Source organism: Phocoena phocoena, chromosome 9 (genome assembly GCF_963924675.1).
Source record: "Phocoena phocoena chromosome 9, mPhoPho1.1, whole genome shotgun sequence".
Lineage (NCBI taxonomy): Eukaryota > Metazoa > Chordata > Mammalia > Artiodactyla > Phocoenidae > Phocoena > Phocoena phocoena.
In genome coordinates, this window is record NC_089227.1 from 20,671,005 (window position 1) to 20,691,814 (window position 20,810).

At 35.9% G+C, this 20,810-nt stretch overlaps 1 protein-coding gene across 1 annotated transcript in view; it reads left to right on the forward strand.

Moving 5' to 3' along the window:
* Nucleotides 1-20,595, forward strand: part of PTPN12 (protein tyrosine phosphatase non-receptor type 12) — an 87,012-nt gene extending 66,417 nt beyond the window's left edge. The window contains exons 13-18 of the mRNA XM_065883744.1: nucleotides 10,216-11,195; nucleotides 14,783-14,860; nucleotides 15,756-15,823; nucleotides 16,763-16,793; nucleotides 19,101-19,208; nucleotides 19,747-20,595. Coding sequence (XP_065739816.1) covers nucleotides 10,216-11,195; nucleotides 14,783-14,860; nucleotides 15,756-15,823; nucleotides 16,763-16,793; nucleotides 19,101-19,208; nucleotides 19,747-19,808 — 1,327 coding nt within the window. The 3' untranslated portion in view covers nucleotides 19,809-20,595. The remainder of the gene's footprint in view (nucleotides 1-10,215; nucleotides 11,196-14,782; nucleotides 14,861-15,755; nucleotides 15,824-16,762; nucleotides 16,794-19,100; nucleotides 19,209-19,746) is intronic.
* Nucleotides 20,596-20,810: the final 215 nt, after the last annotated feature.

The following is a 20,810-nucleotide window of genomic DNA, read 5'->3' on the forward strand; positions in this document are numbered from 1 at the left end:
GAGTTAAGATTGAGTTACTGGGGGCTTTCCTGGTGGCGCAGTGGTTGGGAGTCTGCCTGCCGATGTGGGGGACGCGGGTTTGTGCCCCGGTCCGGGGGGATCCCACATGCTGCGGAGCGGCTGGGCCCGTGGGCCATGGCCGCTGGGCCTGCGCGTCTGGAGCCTGTGCTCCGCAACGGGAGAGGCCACAGCAGTGAGAGGCCCACGTACCGCAAAAAAAAAAAAAAGATTGAGTTACTGAATTATTTTTAAAAGGAGACACAGTGGAAGATAAGTAATAAAACTGTTAGAATGACTTATACTGTGTCTTGTCTCGAGCATAGATCTGCCCAAACTGATTCACCTTCCTTCAAAGTAGGACTTCCTTTGTATAGGATTCACCAATTTTTTCCCCTTAAAAGTTTGATAGAAGTTGAATAAAGTTGGGTGAGGTGACTATGGTTGTGTCTTGGCATTGAGTTGCTGTACCTTAATGAGATCCTTCTTTACAAAAGTAAAAGCTTACAACAACTAAGCCAAGATGTAGTAGCTATTATAGTCTCTGGAATGCCTTTGCATACTTCTCTAAGGGAGATCAGAAAGCCTATATAGGTGGGTTTAGGTCTAAGTGTTTAAATGCTCAGGATGTTAACTGTACACCAACACTTCTCAACAGTTCTTTCCTGTTTGATTTCCATTTTGGTATTTACTGTGGAAGGTAGCCAGTTAAAACCTATAAACTGTTCTCTAATTTTTTTGTCTCCCATATCAGTTCTGTAGAGGCCTAAAGAAACTAATGACCTTAAAGGAAATTAAGAAACATTTTTGCTACACTGATATCTTTTAATTTGGATTTTGAGAGTGAGCCAGGGTAGAGGCCCTCAGAGTGTACACTAATATTTTTGATTTATATGGTCATCTACCTCCAACTACAAATCGTGGTAGCCTTTTCCTAATTTTGAAGGAAAAAAATGAGTGTAGAGTGTTCTGAATTTTAAACCTTTCTCATATACCTTTTTAAAAGTTTGGGTCAGGCTTCCCTGGTGGCGCAGTGGTTGAGAGTCCGCCTGCCAATGCAGGGGACATAGGTTTGTGTCCCGGTCTGGGAAAGATCCCACATGCCGCGGAGAGGCTGGGCCTGTGAGCCATCGCCACTGGGCCTGCGCGTCCGGAGTCTGTGCTCTGTAACGGGGGAGGCCACAACAGTGAGATGCCCGCATACCGCAAAAAAATAAAAGTTTGGCCCCTATTTTTCTTCAGTAAATGAAAAAATAATTCTAAAAAGTAGTAAATGAGTATTAACAGAAAAGTGTTCATTCAGCTTATGTCAGGGCTTTATTTCGGGATATGTGCTCAAGTTTTTATATGTGTGTGAGTTTGTATTACATGCTTAGTCCATCTTCTTTCTTATTCATGAAATAGAGGTAAGTGGCAGAATTTTATTGTGTTCCACAAAGAATACTTTGTTAACTGAAAATAAAATCCCAAGAGCATAAGATTGATAAAAACAGTATACTTTATTTTTTCAGTATGGCTACAGTAAGCAAGTTAATCAGTTGTTCAGAGTACATGGAGTTTTTGGAGACGGATCTGGAGAGGAAGGCTCATGTTTGTTGTATTAGATGTAGTCAGTCATATGATTCTGGTTTATAAATACTTAAAGAAATCAAATTGTAGATTTTGAATAGCAGATTTCATTTTCTCTTTTCAATAAATATGTTGTTAAACTAATAATATTCTCGATATTTTGTCACTAACACCAGCACTCTGGAAGTAGATATTGTTAGTTATTTCTATAAACTGTCAACAGATTTACTACAGAGACACAAAAGTATGCCTTAGTAAATTTTTCTTAATTTATAAATATTTCAGAGACAAAAACAATACACTTGATGCTTCTAATGCCTCTCAATTCAAACAAACTTAAGTTGGAATAGGACTGGAGAAAGAAAGTGGTTCTGTTTTAGACATTTTGATATCTAGGCTGGAGGTAAAAATATACTGAGGACTCTGTATATAGCTGATGTAGAAGACTTGGGCATGAATAAGATCTTTCAGATTCTGTGTACAATATCTCAAAGTACCAAGGAGGGAACCTGGGTAAGCACCAAAATGTGTGAAGAGCAAACTAAAAGAAAGCTGTAAAAAAAAGAAATGAACAATCAAGGGATAAAGGAAAACCAGGAAACAGTGGCATTATATAGGCCAAGAACGAGAGAGTTTTATATCTGGCAGAAATGCATGAATATCTATCTACTTCCTTTAAGGGCTGCCTGGGAGAATGAACTGGACTTTTAAACATCTGTGGCACTTAGAATATCCTGGATAGGTGAGGGTATTTCTGGGATCAAAACAAGGAGCTGAGGTATGCTCAAATAGAGGCATTCGGGAACTCTCATCAAGCACAGGATGTGGTGGGATTCAGGTGACCAAGGGTCCTGGGAAAAAGGCGAGTAGAAACTTGGGTTATGGGAGAAATCCATATACATAAAACAGCTATTATTCTACTTGACTGTTTTTTCTGTTTTTTTTTTTTTAAAAAATAAATTTATTTATTTTTGCCAGTGTTGGGTCTTTGTTGCTGTGTACAGGCTTTTGCAGCGAGCCGGGGCTACTCTTCGTTGCGGTGTGCCAGCTTCTTATTGCAGTGGCTTCTCTTGTTGTGGAGCACGGGCTCTAGGCGCATGGGCTTCAGTAGTTGCAGCATGTGGGCTCAGTAGTTGTGGCGCACGGGCTTTAGTTGCTCCGCGGCATGTGGGATCGTCCTGGACCAGGGCTCGAACCCGTGTCCCCTGGCTTGGCAGGCGGATTCTTAACCACTGTACCACCAGGGAAGCCCTTTGGTTCTTCTTTGAAATGTTATTTTCCTTTTGTTGATTTAAAAAATAATTACATTAAAACCAAATGTATTTCCTTAAAATGACTAATTTATAAGAAAGAGGAGCAAAGTGGTTGAATAAAAGTAGAAAGTGGTCCTATAGCCCAGCCAAATAGGAGAAGAAAAAATTTTAAAAGTGATCCCTTTCAAAATATAAATACCTGGAAATAACCGTAAGTAGAAAGTAGAACCTGAAGTAGAAATGTATTCATTTGCATTAGTGAAAAAAATTAAGTGTTCTTGGTTGGAAAAGTTAACTGTAATTTAGTTTTTTCAGTGATATTTAAAATATCAGTTGTTTTCAAATTTGATGCAGTTCTCATCAAAATACCAAAGGAATCTTCTCTGAACTTTCCAATATAATGTTAAAGTTCACTTGTAAGAATAAAGAGACAAAAATACCAAAGAAAACTTAGGATGAAAGTAGTGATGAGTGAGAACCAACCCTTTTAAAAATTATAAAACTATATTTAAAACAATCTGTTAGTGGGACTTCCCTGGTGCTCCAGTGGGTAAGACTCCATGCTCCCCATGCAGGGGGCCTGGGTTTGATTCCTGGTCAGGGAACTAGATCCCACATGCATGCCGCAGCTAAGAGTCCACATGCCTCAACCATGAGCCCACATGCCACAACTAAAAGATCCTGCATGTCGCAACTAAGACCCAGTGCAGCCAAAATAAATAAATAAATAAAATGCATTATAACATAAAAATAATCTGTTAGTGGTATAAGAATATACCAGTTGCGACTTCCTTGGCAGTCCAGTGGTTAAGACTCCACACTCCCAGTGCAGGGGGCATGAATTCAATCCCTGGTCAGGGACTTAAAATCCTGCATGCTGCATGTAGTGGCCAAAAAAAAAAAAAAAAAGTGTGCATATATGTGTGTGTGTGTGTATATATACACATACATACATACCAGTTAGTTGATGGACTTGAATAAGCAACTAGGAAATATAGATCGTGTTATGAATTAATTTAACATATATTAAACAAGGAAAAAGAAAAGGGTTATTTATTAAGTCATATTATTAACGATTAGGGGAAAAATATATTTAGATCTTTATATCACACCACATACCAAAGTAAGCTTCAGATAGTTAAATTAATTAAATATAAAAAGTCAAATCATTGAAACACAGAATATAGTTTAATGTTTGACAGACTTGTAGAGGGGGATATAATAGAAGGGATAAAGGAAATCACAAAGGACAAGATTGATTTATTTGACTACTGAAAGTTTAAAGTTCTAATTGAATTATCCAAATTGGCATTTTTTTAAGATAAATGAGGGTAGATTTTGGCAAAACACACTACAATGCATGCTTACTGTACTTCTCTAATTTCCTGTGCTCTCTGTGCTTTATTTCTTTTCTAATTCTTGTTTTGTTCCTTTTCACTGTTTAGAAATACCTTTAATCTCAGATGTATTTTTAAAGTTATTGATAGATATTAGAATACATAATAAAACCAAGAAATAAAGGTTAAACACAAGTGGATCTTCTTTCTCAACTCCAAAGTGTAAGGTGTTTAGGAGATATCATTTGGTGAAAAAGTAATAATTAGCATTGATATAGTGTCTATTATATATGTTTTCTCATCTTTTTTAGATCACATGTATTCTCATCCTGTAGACAGTCAATGATATGTCAAAGTGATAAGTGATATAGTGAACCCAGTGATTTTTACAGTAATCTTGATCACATGGATGTTAATATAGCTAGTTCTCAAAGGTGTTGACCTGCATAGACTAGCAGAGTTCAACTAACAACACACATCTGTTACCTTCTAGTCCAGTACTCTTTTCATTATATAGTATTAACTCTCTAGAAGAAGGGGTAGTAGTGAAGGTTTTTTGTTTTTATAATGTTATGTTCTAATATTTTGGTTGTCATTTCCTTCACCTCTATAATCTTTCCATCTCATATGGAATCCAGCCTAACTTATTATAAGGAAAATAACTTTCTGAGTTTTCTATAAAACATCAATTTGAAACAAAAGTTATAGAGTTACTCGTTTTAAGACTTTGTCACACCAATTAAATGTAATATTTCTATATTATAAAGACCAAACTTCTTACTGTGAAATTCTGGGCCTTCACAGTATGTCTCCAACTTACCTTTTTAGCCTTATTTTACTCCTTTGTGACCCAAACTGTTGTGTTCATTGTTCTGTCTTCTGGTACTGGTGTAATACCTAGCAAGTGGTAAGTCCTGAATGTTTTGTTTTGTTTTTGAGAAGTAAAAAATGCATTCCTCAGGACAGATGAAATTAAGAATATTTACAATAAGAATGAGGCAAGTCATTATCATCAGTGGAATTTTTTTCCATCAGAATACCTCGTGAAAATATTAATGCTGAATACCATAGTGGAAAGTCAGTATGTAACATATATTTCTTTGTGATGGGGCTTATAATTTTTGTGCATATTGAAAGTACTATAAAAGTGTATTTATTAAGCCTTATTTCAACAAGCGTTAGATTAAGGAAGGATAAGGGGAAAGTCTGTTAGTGTAATTATCAGTTAAATTTGAGTAACAAAAAGAACCACAAAGGGATACAAGGAAACTTTTGGAGGTGATGGATATGTTTATTACCTTCAGTGTGGTGATAGTATCATGGATGTATTGGGCTGGCCAAAAGGTTCGTTTGGTTTTTTCCATAAGATGGTTCTAGTAGCACTTAGTTATCTTTAACTTCATTCGAAACAATTTTGTTAGATTGTATTGTGACAGCTGTCATATCAGTGTGCATTTAAAAAAGACATCAGGGCTTCCCTGGTGGCGCAGTGGTTGAGAGTCCGCCTGCCGATAAAGGGGACACGGGTTCGTGCCCCGGCCCGGGAAGATCCCACATGTCGCAGAGCGGCTGGGCCCGTGAGCCATGGCCACTGAGCCTGCACGTCCGGAGCCTGTGCTCCGCAACGGGAGAGGCCACAATAGTGAGAAGCCCGCGTACCGCAAAAAAAAAAAAAAAAAAAAAAAAAGACATCAAAATTGGTGAATTTTTGTGTAGCCATTTTAATATTGAAGATGGAAGAAAAAAAGCAACATTTTTGGCATATTATGCTTTACTATTTCAAGAAAGGTAAAAACGCAACTGAAATGCAAAAAAGATTTGTGCAGTATATGGAGACGGTGCTGTTACTGATCGAATGTTTCAAAAGTGTTTTGCGAAGTTTCGTGCTGGAGATTTCTCACTGGACAATGCTCCACGGTCAGGTAGACCAGTTGAAGTTGATAGCGATCAAATCGAGACATTAATTGAGAACATTTTAATACGACGTGGGAGATAGCCGACATACTCAAAATATACAAATCAAGCACTGAAAATCATTTGCACCAGCTTGGTTGTGTGAATCGCTTTGATGTTTGGGTTCCATATAAGTTAAGTGAGAAAAACTTTCTTGACCATATTTCTGCCTGTGATTCTCTAATGAAAATGTTCCATTTTTAAAACAAATCGCGATGGGCGATGAAAAGTGGATACTGTACAATAATGTGGAATGGAAGAGATCGTGGGGCAAGCGAAATGAACCACCACCAACCACACCAAAGGCTGCTCTTTATCCAAAGAAGGTGATGTTGTGTATGTGGTGGGATTGGATGTTGTGTATGTGGAGTCCTCTATTATGAGCTCCTTCCGGAAAACGAAACAATTAATTCCAACAAGTACTGTTCCCAATTAAGCCAACTGAAAGCAGCACTTGGCAAAAAGCGTCCAGAACTAGTCAACAGAAAATGCATAATCTCCCATCAGGATAACACAAAACCGCATGTTTCTTTGATGACCAGGCAAAAACTGTTACAGCTCGGCTGGGAAGTTCTGATTCATCCATCGTATTCACCAGACATTGCACCTTGGGATTTCCATTTATTTCAGTCTTTACAAAATTCTCTTAATGGAAAAACAATTCAATTCCCTGGAAGACTGTAAAAGGCACCTGGAACAGTTCTTTGCTCAAAAAATGAAAAGTTTTGGGAAGACGGAATTATAAAATTGCCTGAAAAATGGCAAAAGGTAGTGGAACAAAAGGGTGAATACGTTGTTCAATAAAGTTCCTGGTAAAAATGAAAAATGTGTCTTTTATTTTTACTTGGAAAGCAAAAGCACTTTTTGGCCAACCCAATATATGCGTATGTCCAAACTCATCAAATTGTATGCATTAAATATGTTCAGGGACTTCCGTGGTGGTCCAGTGGTTAAGAATCCACCTTCCAGCGCAGGGGATGCAGGTTCAATCCCTGGTCAGGGAACTAAGATCCCACATGCTGCGGGACAACTAAGACCTCACGCTGCAACTACTGAGCCTGCACGCCACAACTAGAGAGCCCACATGCTGCAACTACAGAGCCCACGTGCTCTGGAGCCTGTGCGCCACAAATAGAGAGAAGCCCACGTGCCACAACTAGAGAGAAGTCTGCATGCACCGCCACAAAAGATCCTGCATGCCACAACTAAGACCTAACGCAGCCATAAATATATATATATATTTTTTTTTTTTTTTTAAAAATATATTCAGAGTTTCCCTGGTGGCACAGTGGTTAAGAATCTGCCTGCCAATGCAGGGGACACGGGTTTGAGCCCTGGTCCGGGAAGATCCCACATGTCACGGAGCAACTAAGCCCATGCAACACAACTACTGAGCCTGTGCTCTAGAGCCCGTGAGCCACAACTACTGAAGCCCGTGTGCCTAGAGCCTGTGCTCCGCAACAAGAGAAGCTACCGCAATGAGGAGCCCACACATCGCAATGAAGAGTAGGCCCTGATCACCGCAACCAGTCTTGTGAGAAAGTCCACGCGCAGCAACGAAGACCCAACACGGCCAAAAATAAATAAATAAATAAAATAAATTAGAAAAAATGTATGTTCAGGTTTTTGTATATCAACTGTACCTCACTTAAAGCTATTTTTAAAATGTGAGTAGCTAATAATTTCTTTACTATGTACATATCAACATCACATAAGGCTACTGCTTCTAAAAACATTTACAGGATTGTTGGTTAAATAGGCAGTTTAAGCACGTTTAACTCTGGTCCCTCCCTAAACTTCCTAAAATTATAGTGGAGGAACATAAAAATATATAAAGATTAAAAACCAAAAAACTGAAGAGAAGGTGGTAGTAAAGGAGATTTTGACAGAATTTTGGGAAGTGGAAAACACACTGACCAATGTGAAAAGGGACTTAGAACAGAGAAAGCTAAAACTTGCTTTCCTGTAGGTGAGGGGAGCCAATAAGAATCAAGATGATTATCTTCAAAGAACCCCCAGAAAGGCCCAGAAATTGGAGGTCCCCCTTAAGCCTGGTGTGTAGGATGGGACTGAAAACAAGAAGAGTACTTGAATGTCTCTATAAAGAGTGTTTAGAACCCCAGATTCCTTCCATCAAATTGAGCAGACAGATGACAGCTTCGCGCACACCTGGGAACAGAGCAGGGAGGGATTTTACTCTGGTGTGATTGAACCTGGAAGTCTCTGGGTTCAGTATATCAGGTCCAACTGATGGTGGGGTTGTTAGTTCCTTGCTGAAAGCAGGAATCTGCATGCTGAATAGTGAGTTTGCTCCCACCCCTTATTTTGCTCCCAGAATACTTATAGCCACTTCTGGTGGGAGACAGAACCCCTCTCTTGAAAAACTAACCAGCCCAAGAGAGGAAATCGATAGTTACTGATGGTTGTGGCCCACCAATGACATTGCAAGGACTGTATTCAGTCACCAAGCAGTAAGATGGCCACTAAGCCACAAGCCCTCCCCCTTACATTTACATACACATTTCCCAGTCATTTAAAATATTCCATTCTCTCAAAATGAACAGAACCAGGTATTATCAGACACTTGACAAAGCCTCTAACATGAAAGACATAATCCAAATAAGCAGGAAAAAATAGATGGAATGGAGACAACACAGAATAGAAAAAAGATGGGGGGGTGGCAAATGTCTGTTTTCTCAGTAATTAGGAAATATTGCAACCATGAAATAAGAAACAGGTCATAATAAATAAGAAGCTCTTGGAAATTAAAAATATAATAGCATAAATTTTAAAAATTAAAATTTAATTTTAATTAAAGAAGGCTAGAAGACAGTCAAGGAAATCTCCCAAGAAAATGAACAAATAGAGAAAATAGGAGAGAGAAGATAAAGAAATTAGAGAATCAAACCGGGAGGTATGTCACATACTCATAGTAATAATAATAATTATAACTAAAACTAATCATAGTCTGGAAGGAGACTGGAAGAGAAGAAATTATGAAAGAAGTTTCTAGTAGTAACATGAATTTTTGCACAGGAAGTTCTCAATATAATGGATTAAAAATTGTAATACAATGGATTAAAAAAAGTTATACCATGAGGTTGAAGAACATGAAGAATTAAAAAAAAAAACTAAAAGCTCAAAAGAGAGAAAAAACAGCTCACATTCAAAGGAACAGGAATCACAATTATAAAATTCTTAAGGAAAGTTATTTCTAGTCTAGAATAATACACCTTTTCCAGAAGTCAGTAACCTTGAAAATACAATAATTATGTAGGCCTCAGGAAATTTGTTTCCTATGTATAGTTCTTAAGAGGCAATTGGAGGATATAACCCACTAAATTGAGCAAGTGTAGCTAGAAAAACGAAGATGGGACCGGGGAAACAGGAGAGTGTAACACAAGAGAGAGTGTCAGCTCTGTGGTAGCCTCGGGGGCCAGGGGTCCACACTGGAGCGCGAGGCTCAAGGTTTCTAAGATGGATGTCTGTGATACTGATAGTTACCTGGTATGCTTGACCAATTGAGAGGAGGTGTACAAATCTGCAGGAAAGTTTGAAGAAGGGCTGAATTACTGATGGTACATAGGAAACCCAAGACAATTATTAGGGAAAAAATAAGTTATATAAGAAAAAATAGGAAATCATGCTGTCATTGGTATGAATAATAACTGTAGTCATAAGATTGAACTAAGCAAAAATTAGCAGTATTAGGAAGACATTTCCATAGTAGGAAGACAGTAGAGTATGTGTGAAATAGATCAAGTAATAACGTTTATGCATTCTGAAATATTTTGAAATATGGAGGCAAATCTTCGAAGTAGCTGTTTTTAAAAAGTTGAAACTTGATGTGTCAGGGTAAATGGAGGGCTGTGGGAGGGGACTGCTGGTTTTTTATTAAAATTCTTGTGTTATTTGACTTTTTTAAACAATGTACATACATTACTACCTTGTTAAACATTAACTTAGTTTGGCAAATTTAATTCATAACCACAGACTCTACTGACTTTTAATTTAAAGAGGCTTAGCTACATTAACTGTTACCTATCAACTTATTTTTTAAAAGGATGAACATTCTTTTAATACCCTTTTTTTAAAATATTTTCCAGTTGCCTTGTAGAAGGGGATGCTAAGGAAGAAATACTGCAGCCTCCAGAACCTCACCCAGTGCCACCCATCTTGACACCTTCTCCCCCTTCAGCTTTCCCAACAGTCACTACTGTGTGGCAGGACAATGACAGATACCATCCAAAGCCAGTGCTGCACGTGGTTTCATCAGAACAACATTCAACAGACCTCAACAGAAACTATAATAAATCAACAGAACTTACAGGGAAAAATGAATCAACTGTTGAACAAATAGATAAAAAATTGGAGCGAAATTTAAGTTTTGAGATTAAGAAGGTCCCTCTTCAAGAAGGACCAAAAAGTTTTGAAGGGAACACACTCTTGAATAGGGGACATGCAATTAAAATTAAATCGGCTTCGGCTTCACCATGTACAATTGATAAAGTCTTTAAATCACAGGAACTGAATTCAAGAGATCTAAAAATTGATGGTATTTCCCAGAATTCCTGTGTGGACTGCAATGCAACACAGTCAAATAAAGCTCCAGTTATCCTACCAGAAGAATCACAGAAGAATTCAGACACACCTCCAAGGCCAGACCGCTTACCTCTTGATGAGAAAGGACATGCACCATGGTCATTTCATGGACCTGAGAATACTCTACCCATGCCTGATTCCTCTGAAGGCAAATCCTCAGATACCCACTGTCAAACAATGAAAACTGGGAGTTCAACACCAAGCCCCACGACACAACTTGCAACCCATGATCTCACAGATCATCACAACAGTTCCCCTCTATTCAGAGCACCCCTCAGTTTTACTAATCCTCTTCACTCTGATGACTCGGACTCTGATGAAAGGAACTCTGGTGCTGTGACCAAGAATAAAACCAGTATTTCAACAGCAAGTGCCACTGTTTCTGCTGCCGCTAGTACTGAAAGCATTTCTACAAGGAAAGTATTATCAATGTCCATTGCTAGACATGATATAGCAGGAACAATACATTCAGGTGCTGAAAAAGGTAATGATAATAGTATCTTAACACTTAAATATTTTTACTATGTGCCAGTCACTGTTCTAAGCAGCTTAGCTATATTAATTCATTATGTTTTATTCCACACTTTACTCCAGAACCTACGCAAAATTTCATTATTTTTGATACTAATTTTTTTTTTAAGTAAGCCTTTATTTATTGTTACCTTAGTTTGATCACATTGCATTATTGGACTTTTTGTTTCCAAAATATTTAAATTGTTGTAACTGAAAATTTTCTCTTCTTATATCTTACAACTCTTAGTATTTATATGGGTCAAAATTTTATATAACTGAATAATTAGAAACAATTTAGGGATTACTTCAAGTGACAGTGACACAAATATTGTAGAATGGCTTGATTGGCCATTTAATTTCGCCCATGTATATTACAGATATCTATTTCGTTATCTTTTTATGATCTTTTAACTACAAAATACCTTTTTAAAATTTTAAACCTCCTCACAAATGCTTGCAAAATGGCTCCTTTCAACAATAAGTTTATTAACCAAGGAGCAATATTGCAGCTGCTCAGCAGAACACAGGAAGTTTAATTCAGTCAGTAGAAAGTGGGATACTTCCGTGTCTAGCCATCAGTGCTACTACTGTTTAATTAATGACTCTCTTCTTTAAGCAGTCTAAGCATTTCAAGATAACATATCCCCTAAGTTCCCAAGATGTATTACTGGGTCTTGAAACTCTTTAATCTGCTAAAAATTACCACGGTGCCGTCTTCAACAGACCATTAAAAAAAAAAAAAAAAGACCATGAAGTTGACAGCAAATATATAAACACAAAAGCTGTTTATTGATAGGTTGATTATCAGTGGTCTTTTACTTGTTGGTGAACTTTGACAGCGACACACATAGACTGGTATTTATAATGTGCAGTCATTTAAATAAGTACTGTGAACTTGCAAGATGACTTTTTCTAATTCTCATCCAGTAAGTACCACCCATACTGTGGTGCCTCTATTTTCCTCAACTCACACATACTTTTTTTTCTTTTTTTTATCTTGGGGATGTATCTGGTAGAGTAAATGAGAGTCTAAGTTAGTTTTTTAAATTTACAGGATTTTCTGTGTTCTTGATTCTTTTGTGGTTTATTTGAAGGATCTTCAGAAGATAATGGTTGCCACAATAAATACTACTTTACCAGTTTGGCATAATTTAAAATTGTTAAGATATTTTTTCCCTCGACTTCAGAGTTTGAAAAATAACTGCTAAGTTGTAACTACACAAGAAAACATGTAGATAAGAAATTGTTGTTTTGGTTTTTTTTTTTAGCGTATCAGGCATTTGTTTTGTACCTAGGAAATAAATTTTTTTAAACCATTACTAGAAATAGAGTTTGGTGAGGGCAGGAAGGATGCATGATATAACATGCTCATTAAAAGTTACTGCCATATGACCAGTGTTTTAGTGATAACAGAAAGAGTTCCTTTAGAATACAACATACTGTACAGAATAGTTGAAAGCACTCTTCTGTATACCAGCTCACTTCCTTTCTCTCCATTTTATTTGTATTTCAAAGCAAAGATAGCTGTAAATGTGATTTCTGGTTTCTTTTCACCCTACCTTAACTATGCTAAATGAGTTTGGTATTAACAGAAGATTTTCCTGTGTAAGTATTCTGTATTGCAGCATAACTACAAGCAGTCCTATTTTTAATTTTAGTAATTATTTACCTTGTAGATAAACCTTTGGCTCAAAGATTAGATTATTGTTTGCTTGTTTGTTTTAAAATTTGCTATGGAATAATTTTGTTTTGATACCTAAAACAACCTTTTGCATAAGTTACCGCCTAAAAAAAATTCCTGGCTATCATTCTGATTTTAATATTGACTCAGGCCTCCTGAAAGATTTCTTAAACATGGCTACACTAGGCTCCCATAAAGTGTATGATTTACAAAAGCCTACGAAAAATGTGCAGGCTCTGGTTGGATAACCTCTAAAACACAAATTTATAACACAGAAAAGGCAATCCAGAGATCCAGGGAGAAACATGCAGTTGAGAAGCCAAGGCCACAGTTAGAAAATAAAGTCTTTTAAGAGCGAGGACTGTTAAAACAGAAGAGGTATAGAGTTTCCGAAAGATACTTGATACTTGATGTAAACAAACCATACTGTCCTTCCTGATTTGTTCACGTAATTGTGAAATGGCACCACAGTGTCAAGATTATGCATCCCTTCCTTTCAACAGCCATCTCTTCACTGTGAGCTCTTAGTAACAAAAGAGCAAGGGGAAATATGATTGCTTAGACTGTTACTACCAGACAGGGTAGATAGTTCTTTAATAGCTTAACTTTATATACAAGAGAGTTCCAGTACTCATGTTTTATATATATATGTGTGTGTGTGTATATATATACAGATTTTTATATATATACACACACACACACATATATATAAAGTATTGGACTGGAACTCTTCTCTCAGCAGGATCCAGCGGCTGTATTTTCTTGTGTCTTCAGCTAAACAATTGCAGGAGGAACCAGAACAGTCATACCTGGCTCATGCATGTTGAAAATTGAAAAGGCTTTTCTTGATTTTCACTCTTTTTAATGCATAGCCTATCAAATGTGGTAAAATAGCCAAGTATGGCACAGTTCACATTTTTAAGAAAACAGTTGTCAAGGCCCAGATAATGTAGGATCCTCACATCTTCCTTTCTTTGCCCCATCTTTTCTAACCTGAGAGTCCACACACAGAATTGTATCCTCATATTTTTTCTACCTCCAGTGAAACCTCAAAGGATCTAATACTCTCATTTCACCTAATGCCACAATGAGGCTAACTGACAAGGCTTACTTAATGCATTATCTTTTCCAAGAGCTAATTTTGTTTTTACTGGTGAAAAGCTTTTATATGGCTTCATTCAGTATTCTCAAAGTATGGTCATATGCCACTGTTCACAAGATTTTAGGCAATAAATAAATGAACATCCAAAAATATTAATGGTTATATTTTTGTATATTAGAAAAATAACTAACACTTTTAATCTGCTATTTTAGTCATTACTATTTAAAACATGACTGAAGTACATAGTTAAGTTTAAAATGAGTGGGATTTAAAAAAATAGGACATATGGTCCACAGTATGGCAAAACTTGTAAAAGGAGTTAAGCAACTGATTACAGTGTGGGAAACACTGATTTAAGTCAAATGACTAAAGCTTTCCTTTGTGGACTCAAAGCATTATCGGCAAACCCAGTAAAGAAGGCACTCGCCTGCTGGCTTCTCTGCTGAAGATGCCTTCAGACTCAGAGGACAGTGTGATTAATGCCTACACGGTGTCAGGAACGTCATGGGAGAGTCATTTTCTCTGTGCAACAGTGATGGAGTTCAGTCTTTGCTCAATAAGCTTTATAATTGTTTTTGATAACAAGTCAAGTGATAAGGATATCTTGTTTATTTTTGCATTTTTAAAAACTGGTTCTCCTAGATACTTGTGGCAGTGATTTATAAGAATGTCAAGAAAGCTGTCTTATTTTGTTTAGATAACAAGTTCACTTTTAAATGAGTTAACATTTTTTAACAAGTTCATAATTTGTCTAAATTTTATGTATTTGTTATAGATGTTGATGTTAGTGAAGATTCGCCTCCTCCCCTACCTGAAAGAACTCCTGAGTCTTTTGTATTGGCCAGTGAACATAGTAAGTATATCTTCTGATTTTACATATTTCATGCTTTAATAATAAGCTCTGAAAAACATGGCTGATGTCGGTCTGTTGCTGTTGAGCTACACAATTAAATTCGAAAACAGGTTTGAATTTATACTGACAAATGTTTTTAATTCCTAGTATGAAAAATACTTATAATGGTATTTTTTATTTGCTAAGACTGCTAATAAAATGGCTGCATTTATATCAAACACTATAATCCAGTTAAATGCAACTATAACTGTATACAGTTTATTGTCTTTTCATTCATTAAAAATGGCACTTACTTATGAAAAGACATTAACTGCTTCACTTGGTACCAGTTTAGGTAAGTAAACATCTAAATTCTGTTGTAGGCAGGCATCACTCAGTTGATGTTAACTGAGGACCCTTAAGGCCACAAGAGTATCAGTGAGGGAGAAAGTGATATTTCAGCGTATTGATAATATATTCCTCCTCCTTCCCATCCTGAAAAAGAGTATAGAAACAGCTTTAATATATTTACGGTGTCTTGTGCTCAGTGGAGGTGCACGCTACTAGTCTTATCTGAGCTGCATTTTACAAATATTTTTTTCATTTTAACTGATTTTAAGAATGTTAAAAACAGTGAAGCCGTATACTCCACTAATATTAAATAAATAAGTCTATGTGTGTCACACCTGTAGATTACAATGCACTTGTAATAAACTCTGATAACTCAATTCTTTAAATTTTAAGGAAGAAAGCAAAGCTTAAAGGGATATTCTTCAATTAATAGAAGCTAGAAATTTTTTAGTGGAAGTGATTGTTTCTAAAAATCTACAGTATCTGTTTTTGTATATTACCTTAAAGCAAGAAATTTTCATAATTAAAGATGTTAATTTTAATTGTAAGATTTCATTTTTCTCAGATACACCTGTAAGATCTGAGTGGAGTGAACTTCAAAATCAGGAGCAGTGTGAACAAAGAAAACCTGAAGTGAGTCCTTTTGGGATTGGAACAGCTATAGCTCAATATTTTTGTTCTTTTGTTTTATTAATTTATCTTACAGTTGTTTTTTATAATAACTTACCTTAAGACTATTAAATATAATTTTTGATAATTATTTCTTACGTAGTGATTTCAGATAAAAAGTGTATAAAATGTGAGATCTAAAATTTTTTTAAAGAGCATTATGATCTACATATGACCATCACTTCAGAGTATTATTTTCCCAAGCTGCTTTTGAAATTTGTAAATTATGCCTTGTTTCAAATCATTTTGGAGGTATGAATAGAACAGGAGTTACTATTTTCAGGGTCCCAGTACTTTCCTAGATTTTGTTCTTTCCATTATACAACCAGGTATATTGTCTCTCCCTTTGGTTTTTCTGGTCACATCAGACTTCCTTTCACATTCAGGAAATGTTTTGGTAGCTAAATATTTTAGCCACTGGAAATGCTATTTTTCATCAACATTAATATTTTTCATATTTCTCTCATATTTGAATATCTGAAATTGGGGTATATCTTAAAATTGATTAAACAAGCATTGTGATATACTTTAATTGGTAGATAAAGTATTGGTAACCTAATAATGATGCTGTGTCTTACAATCAGTGATATCATAATTTGATGAATACAGTAGAGGGCTGGCAAAATGCAGTTGTGTGTATGTTCTCTTATGTAGTAACTTCTGCATTTTCAGTTTTCATCCAGAAGGAAAAGGAATTCCCTTATCCTTTTACTCCCAGTATAAAACACCACAACATTAAACATTTTTAACCCTAATTGAAAACCCCATTGTTTCTTTTCCTTTGACATGAGAATCTTGATAGATCTTGATTTATTGGGATATATACTCATAACAGACCAAATTTTCTATAATTTGTACATGAAAGGGATGTACTGTAATAGCTATTGAATGTCTTCCTTATAGGGCTTGATAACCTCTGGAAGTGAAACATGTGGTAAGTTGGACTGTGTTCCTTTTTGCTATAGATTATATAGATTAATTTCCATAAAATAGCATGTCTCATGGTGTATGCTATTTATTTGTGAAATTTATTTCAGTATGTGGAAATATGTAGGACAGCTCTTCTAGAACCTGCATTATGTAGTATAATTCTTTTAAATTCGTTATTATACCAGATATAATTATTGATCAGGAGGATAACAGCATTTATTATCAGTAGTTAACAGGCTGATGGGAAGGAAATTATTTTAAAAATATTTTCCTGTATTTTATTTCTGTTGTTTATAAAAACACTTAGAATCTAGATCTGACAATGATTTGAATAAATGTGCCAAATTAACCTAGATGATTGAATTGGGGGCCTAAAGATCAATTGTTTTGGAAATCTTCCTTTTAGGACTTTTACATTTGTGAAGGCTAGTAAGACTATGTTAGCTCAATGCAGTGTTATAATGCCAAGTTAGAAAATTTTTCTACTACTTTACTTTTATGATCATAGTAAAATAGGTCAAGTTATTGTTAATTCTTATAAATCAGTAACTATGTAAGCAGCTCATCAAACATCCTAGCTTATGCGGTTCCCTCAATTTATCTATCACCTCTGCCCTTACCCTCCATTCTGCTTCAGCTGCTCTCTTCCTGGATCTTTGCCTAATGGGGCTCCATTCCATCTCATAAACTCTTTATTATTCTGTTTACTTTTCTGCAGCAACATATTATAAGGAAAAGAGCAGAAGCTTTAGCGTCAAGCCCACCTGGACTGGAGTCCCATTTTTGCCATTTTACTTACTATTTGGGTTTGGGCAAGTTACCTCATCTTTCTAGGCTTCAGTTTTCTTCTCTGTTAAATGCAGATAATGGTAGTAACCTACCCTAGAGGATTGTTGCGAAGATTTAATTAAATTAAATCATACATGGAGAGTATTAGACAGTGCCCGGCACATGGTAGGCACTGAAATGGTAGCAATGCAGTTATTATTATCTAGGTTATATGACTACTGCTGCTATGGCTAGATCCCTGGGTCTTTTATTTTCTTAGTATCTGTTAACTCCTTTCTGGTTTCTCTTCCTTCTCTATTCAATCTAGATTCCATCACTCTAGTCACACTCACAGTTATCCTTAACTTTCTTGCCCCTAATTCCCATACCATTTTGCTTTATCCCTCAGGATTACTGAATACTGCTGAGGAACTTGGCTGTTTTACAGGTTGAGCATACAGTTCTAGGACTGATCCACAGTTGAGCCCTCAGCGTTGCTTGGTTATCTAACATGCTCTACTTTATACCCTTTTTATTTCCCCTGAATTTTCCAAATCTTTATTTTCTTCATGAATCCCACTAACTCTTACTCAGTAGTAGACCCTTTACTTCATTGAGAAAATTGAGGCTTTTAGCCTAAATCATCATTTCCTTATAGAAGCCAACCCTGAATCTCCGCCACTAGTTTCGTCTACATGCCTCTCCTTTCTGTCCCCGTTTATTATAAACCTTATCACACTACTATAAGTAATGTACTTGTCTGTCTCTCCTACTAGACCAGAGGTTAGCAAACTGTATCGCACAGGCCTAATCCTGCCCTTGAGCTGAATGAATTCTTTTTACATTTTAAAGAGTTGTTTAAAAATAAAAACAAAGAAACAAAAATCAATGAAGAATGTGCGACAGAGACCGTATGTGGCTTGCAAAGCCTAAAATATTCTCTAGCCCTTTATAGAAAACGTTTGCCGACCCTTGTCTAGACTATAAGCACCTGAGGACAAGGATTGTCTGTTATTTGACTTGTATTCCAAGTTTCCAGAAAAGTTCCTTACAGGGGGTGTAGGGGACGTGATGAAGGTGGTGAAAGAATGCCTGAATCATAGTAGTTGATTTCTTTTGTTACTAATCATATGCATTGGCAGTTAAATAAGTAAACTAACTAAAATTTAAGCAATGCTAAATCTTAAAAGAAAAGAATTACTACTTTTAAGCACAAATATTAAGTCCATTAATAAGCTATGAACTTGTTTGCCACTGATTTCCATATAAAGGCATTTCAGTTGCAGTTAAAGTAGGAGCATAAGGAGAATCGTCACAGCAGAAGTACTCGCTGCAGGTTTCTACGTGCCTGCAAGAACACCTAATGTAATTTCCTGTGTTCATTACCCTTGCATTTATATTTATCTGGGCCTCTAAAATTATTATGCCCAAGAAAAAACTTGCTCTTTTAACTTAACTGCCCACATTAAAACAATTGGAGGATTCTTCTACCTATGATGCTACACATGATTATGACTAACAATGGCTTTGGTTTGCATTTTAGACCATCCAGCACGAGGTATTCATACAGAGACTTGTACAGAATGTCCAACTACTTTCAGTAACAAGAAAGATCAAATATCAGAAAGTCCAACAGAAGCCACAGAGATTGGTAATTTGTTTATTAGATGATTTTAAAACTGTAATTGTGTAGTTAATGCTGGCAAGAATGAAAAAAAGTTATTTGGCATCATTCCAGAATTTCCTTAAGGCACAGTTTATCTTTGTGCTATGATTTATTCAGGTCCTTAAATGGCACTTGCCAAGAATACAACATGTACCATCAAAGTTGCTTGGAATTAATTAGGAAACAAATGAACTAATTTATTCTGTTTCATACTGAGGTTAAAAACTAAAATATAAAAAACTGCAGTATGTAAACAAATCTTTCTTTTGAGTTGGAAAGACTAAAATATCTTAGCTGTTTTTCTTACATTTTGATAGAATTGATTTTATTTTTATAAAAGAAGCAATTATTTTCAACTACCCAGAACAAATTGAGTTGGTTTGTGTTTGTAGAAATTTGTTTAGTTTTAAGTTCTAAATTTCCCTATGGAAATTTATTTGTTCCATAAAATAAGAATGTCTACAGACATGAGCTTAATAATATTTCTGAACACTAGAGAATTATTGTGGTATTTTGATTATAGGTTTTGGTAATCGCTGTGGAAAACCCAAAGGACCAAGAGATCCACCTTCAGAATGGACATGATTCAGGGAACTAAAAGACACTTTAAATTATACTGGAAAATTCAAGTGCCACTGAAAGCCAGATTTATAGTATTCCATCTTAAAAATGTGGGACTAACAGCAGTGTAGATTGTTACCTTAGTGTTTTTTGCTGGGACCATCTACCTGCCTTATATTACACTTAGGAAAAAGTATTACATACGGTTTATTTTGTAACTTCAAGTATTATTGCCTTAATGTCTCTTAACCCTGTTACACGCTGCTTGTAGACATGTTAATATAGTAATACTTTTATGATAAATTGAGTTTAAGGACTACTCTTTTGCTAATGTTTTATCATGTATGCATTATTTTGTATATGTACAGGGCAAGTAGGTATATAATTTGATAAAGTTACAGTCATAAAATATTATTAACAGAAGATGTAAGAAATTTCTGCATGGTCTAAATCTTTGTGTACCTTATTTGTAAATTATTTGCCCTGAAGTTTTAGAAAATAGTTTCAGAATTTTAAAATTGCTGGATTCATGCAGCCAGCATTACAGGTTATCAGAGATCAAAGATTGTAATAATAATACATTTTGTAAATTGTAAGCAAAAAGTTATTTTTATATTATAAACTGTCTAATTGTCCATCCTAATTGTCCTTGTTTTCATTTAGTCATGGAGATTCAGTAAGTGCCTTGGAACAATATTGAATTCTCTTAGCTCGTGTGTGTTACTTTAATATTTGAACTCAACTGGGATTAGAAGACTATCAAAATATATGTATGTTTCAGGATATTTGACCTGCCATTAAAAAGACAAAAACAATTTTACAGTGTCTACTTGTTTTGGTTTTTCATTCCTCTTTTGTGGGAAATTAGACTTAATATCCACCTTCCTCCCAGCTCAGTCTTATCTTTAAGTCATGAGTGTGAATGGGGTTTAATTTCTTAATTACAGAATAGGGAGCACCTTCTGCAGAAACATGGCTTTGCAGTTCTAAATACTTATCCTGGAGTCAGCCCTAGGCATCCTTCTT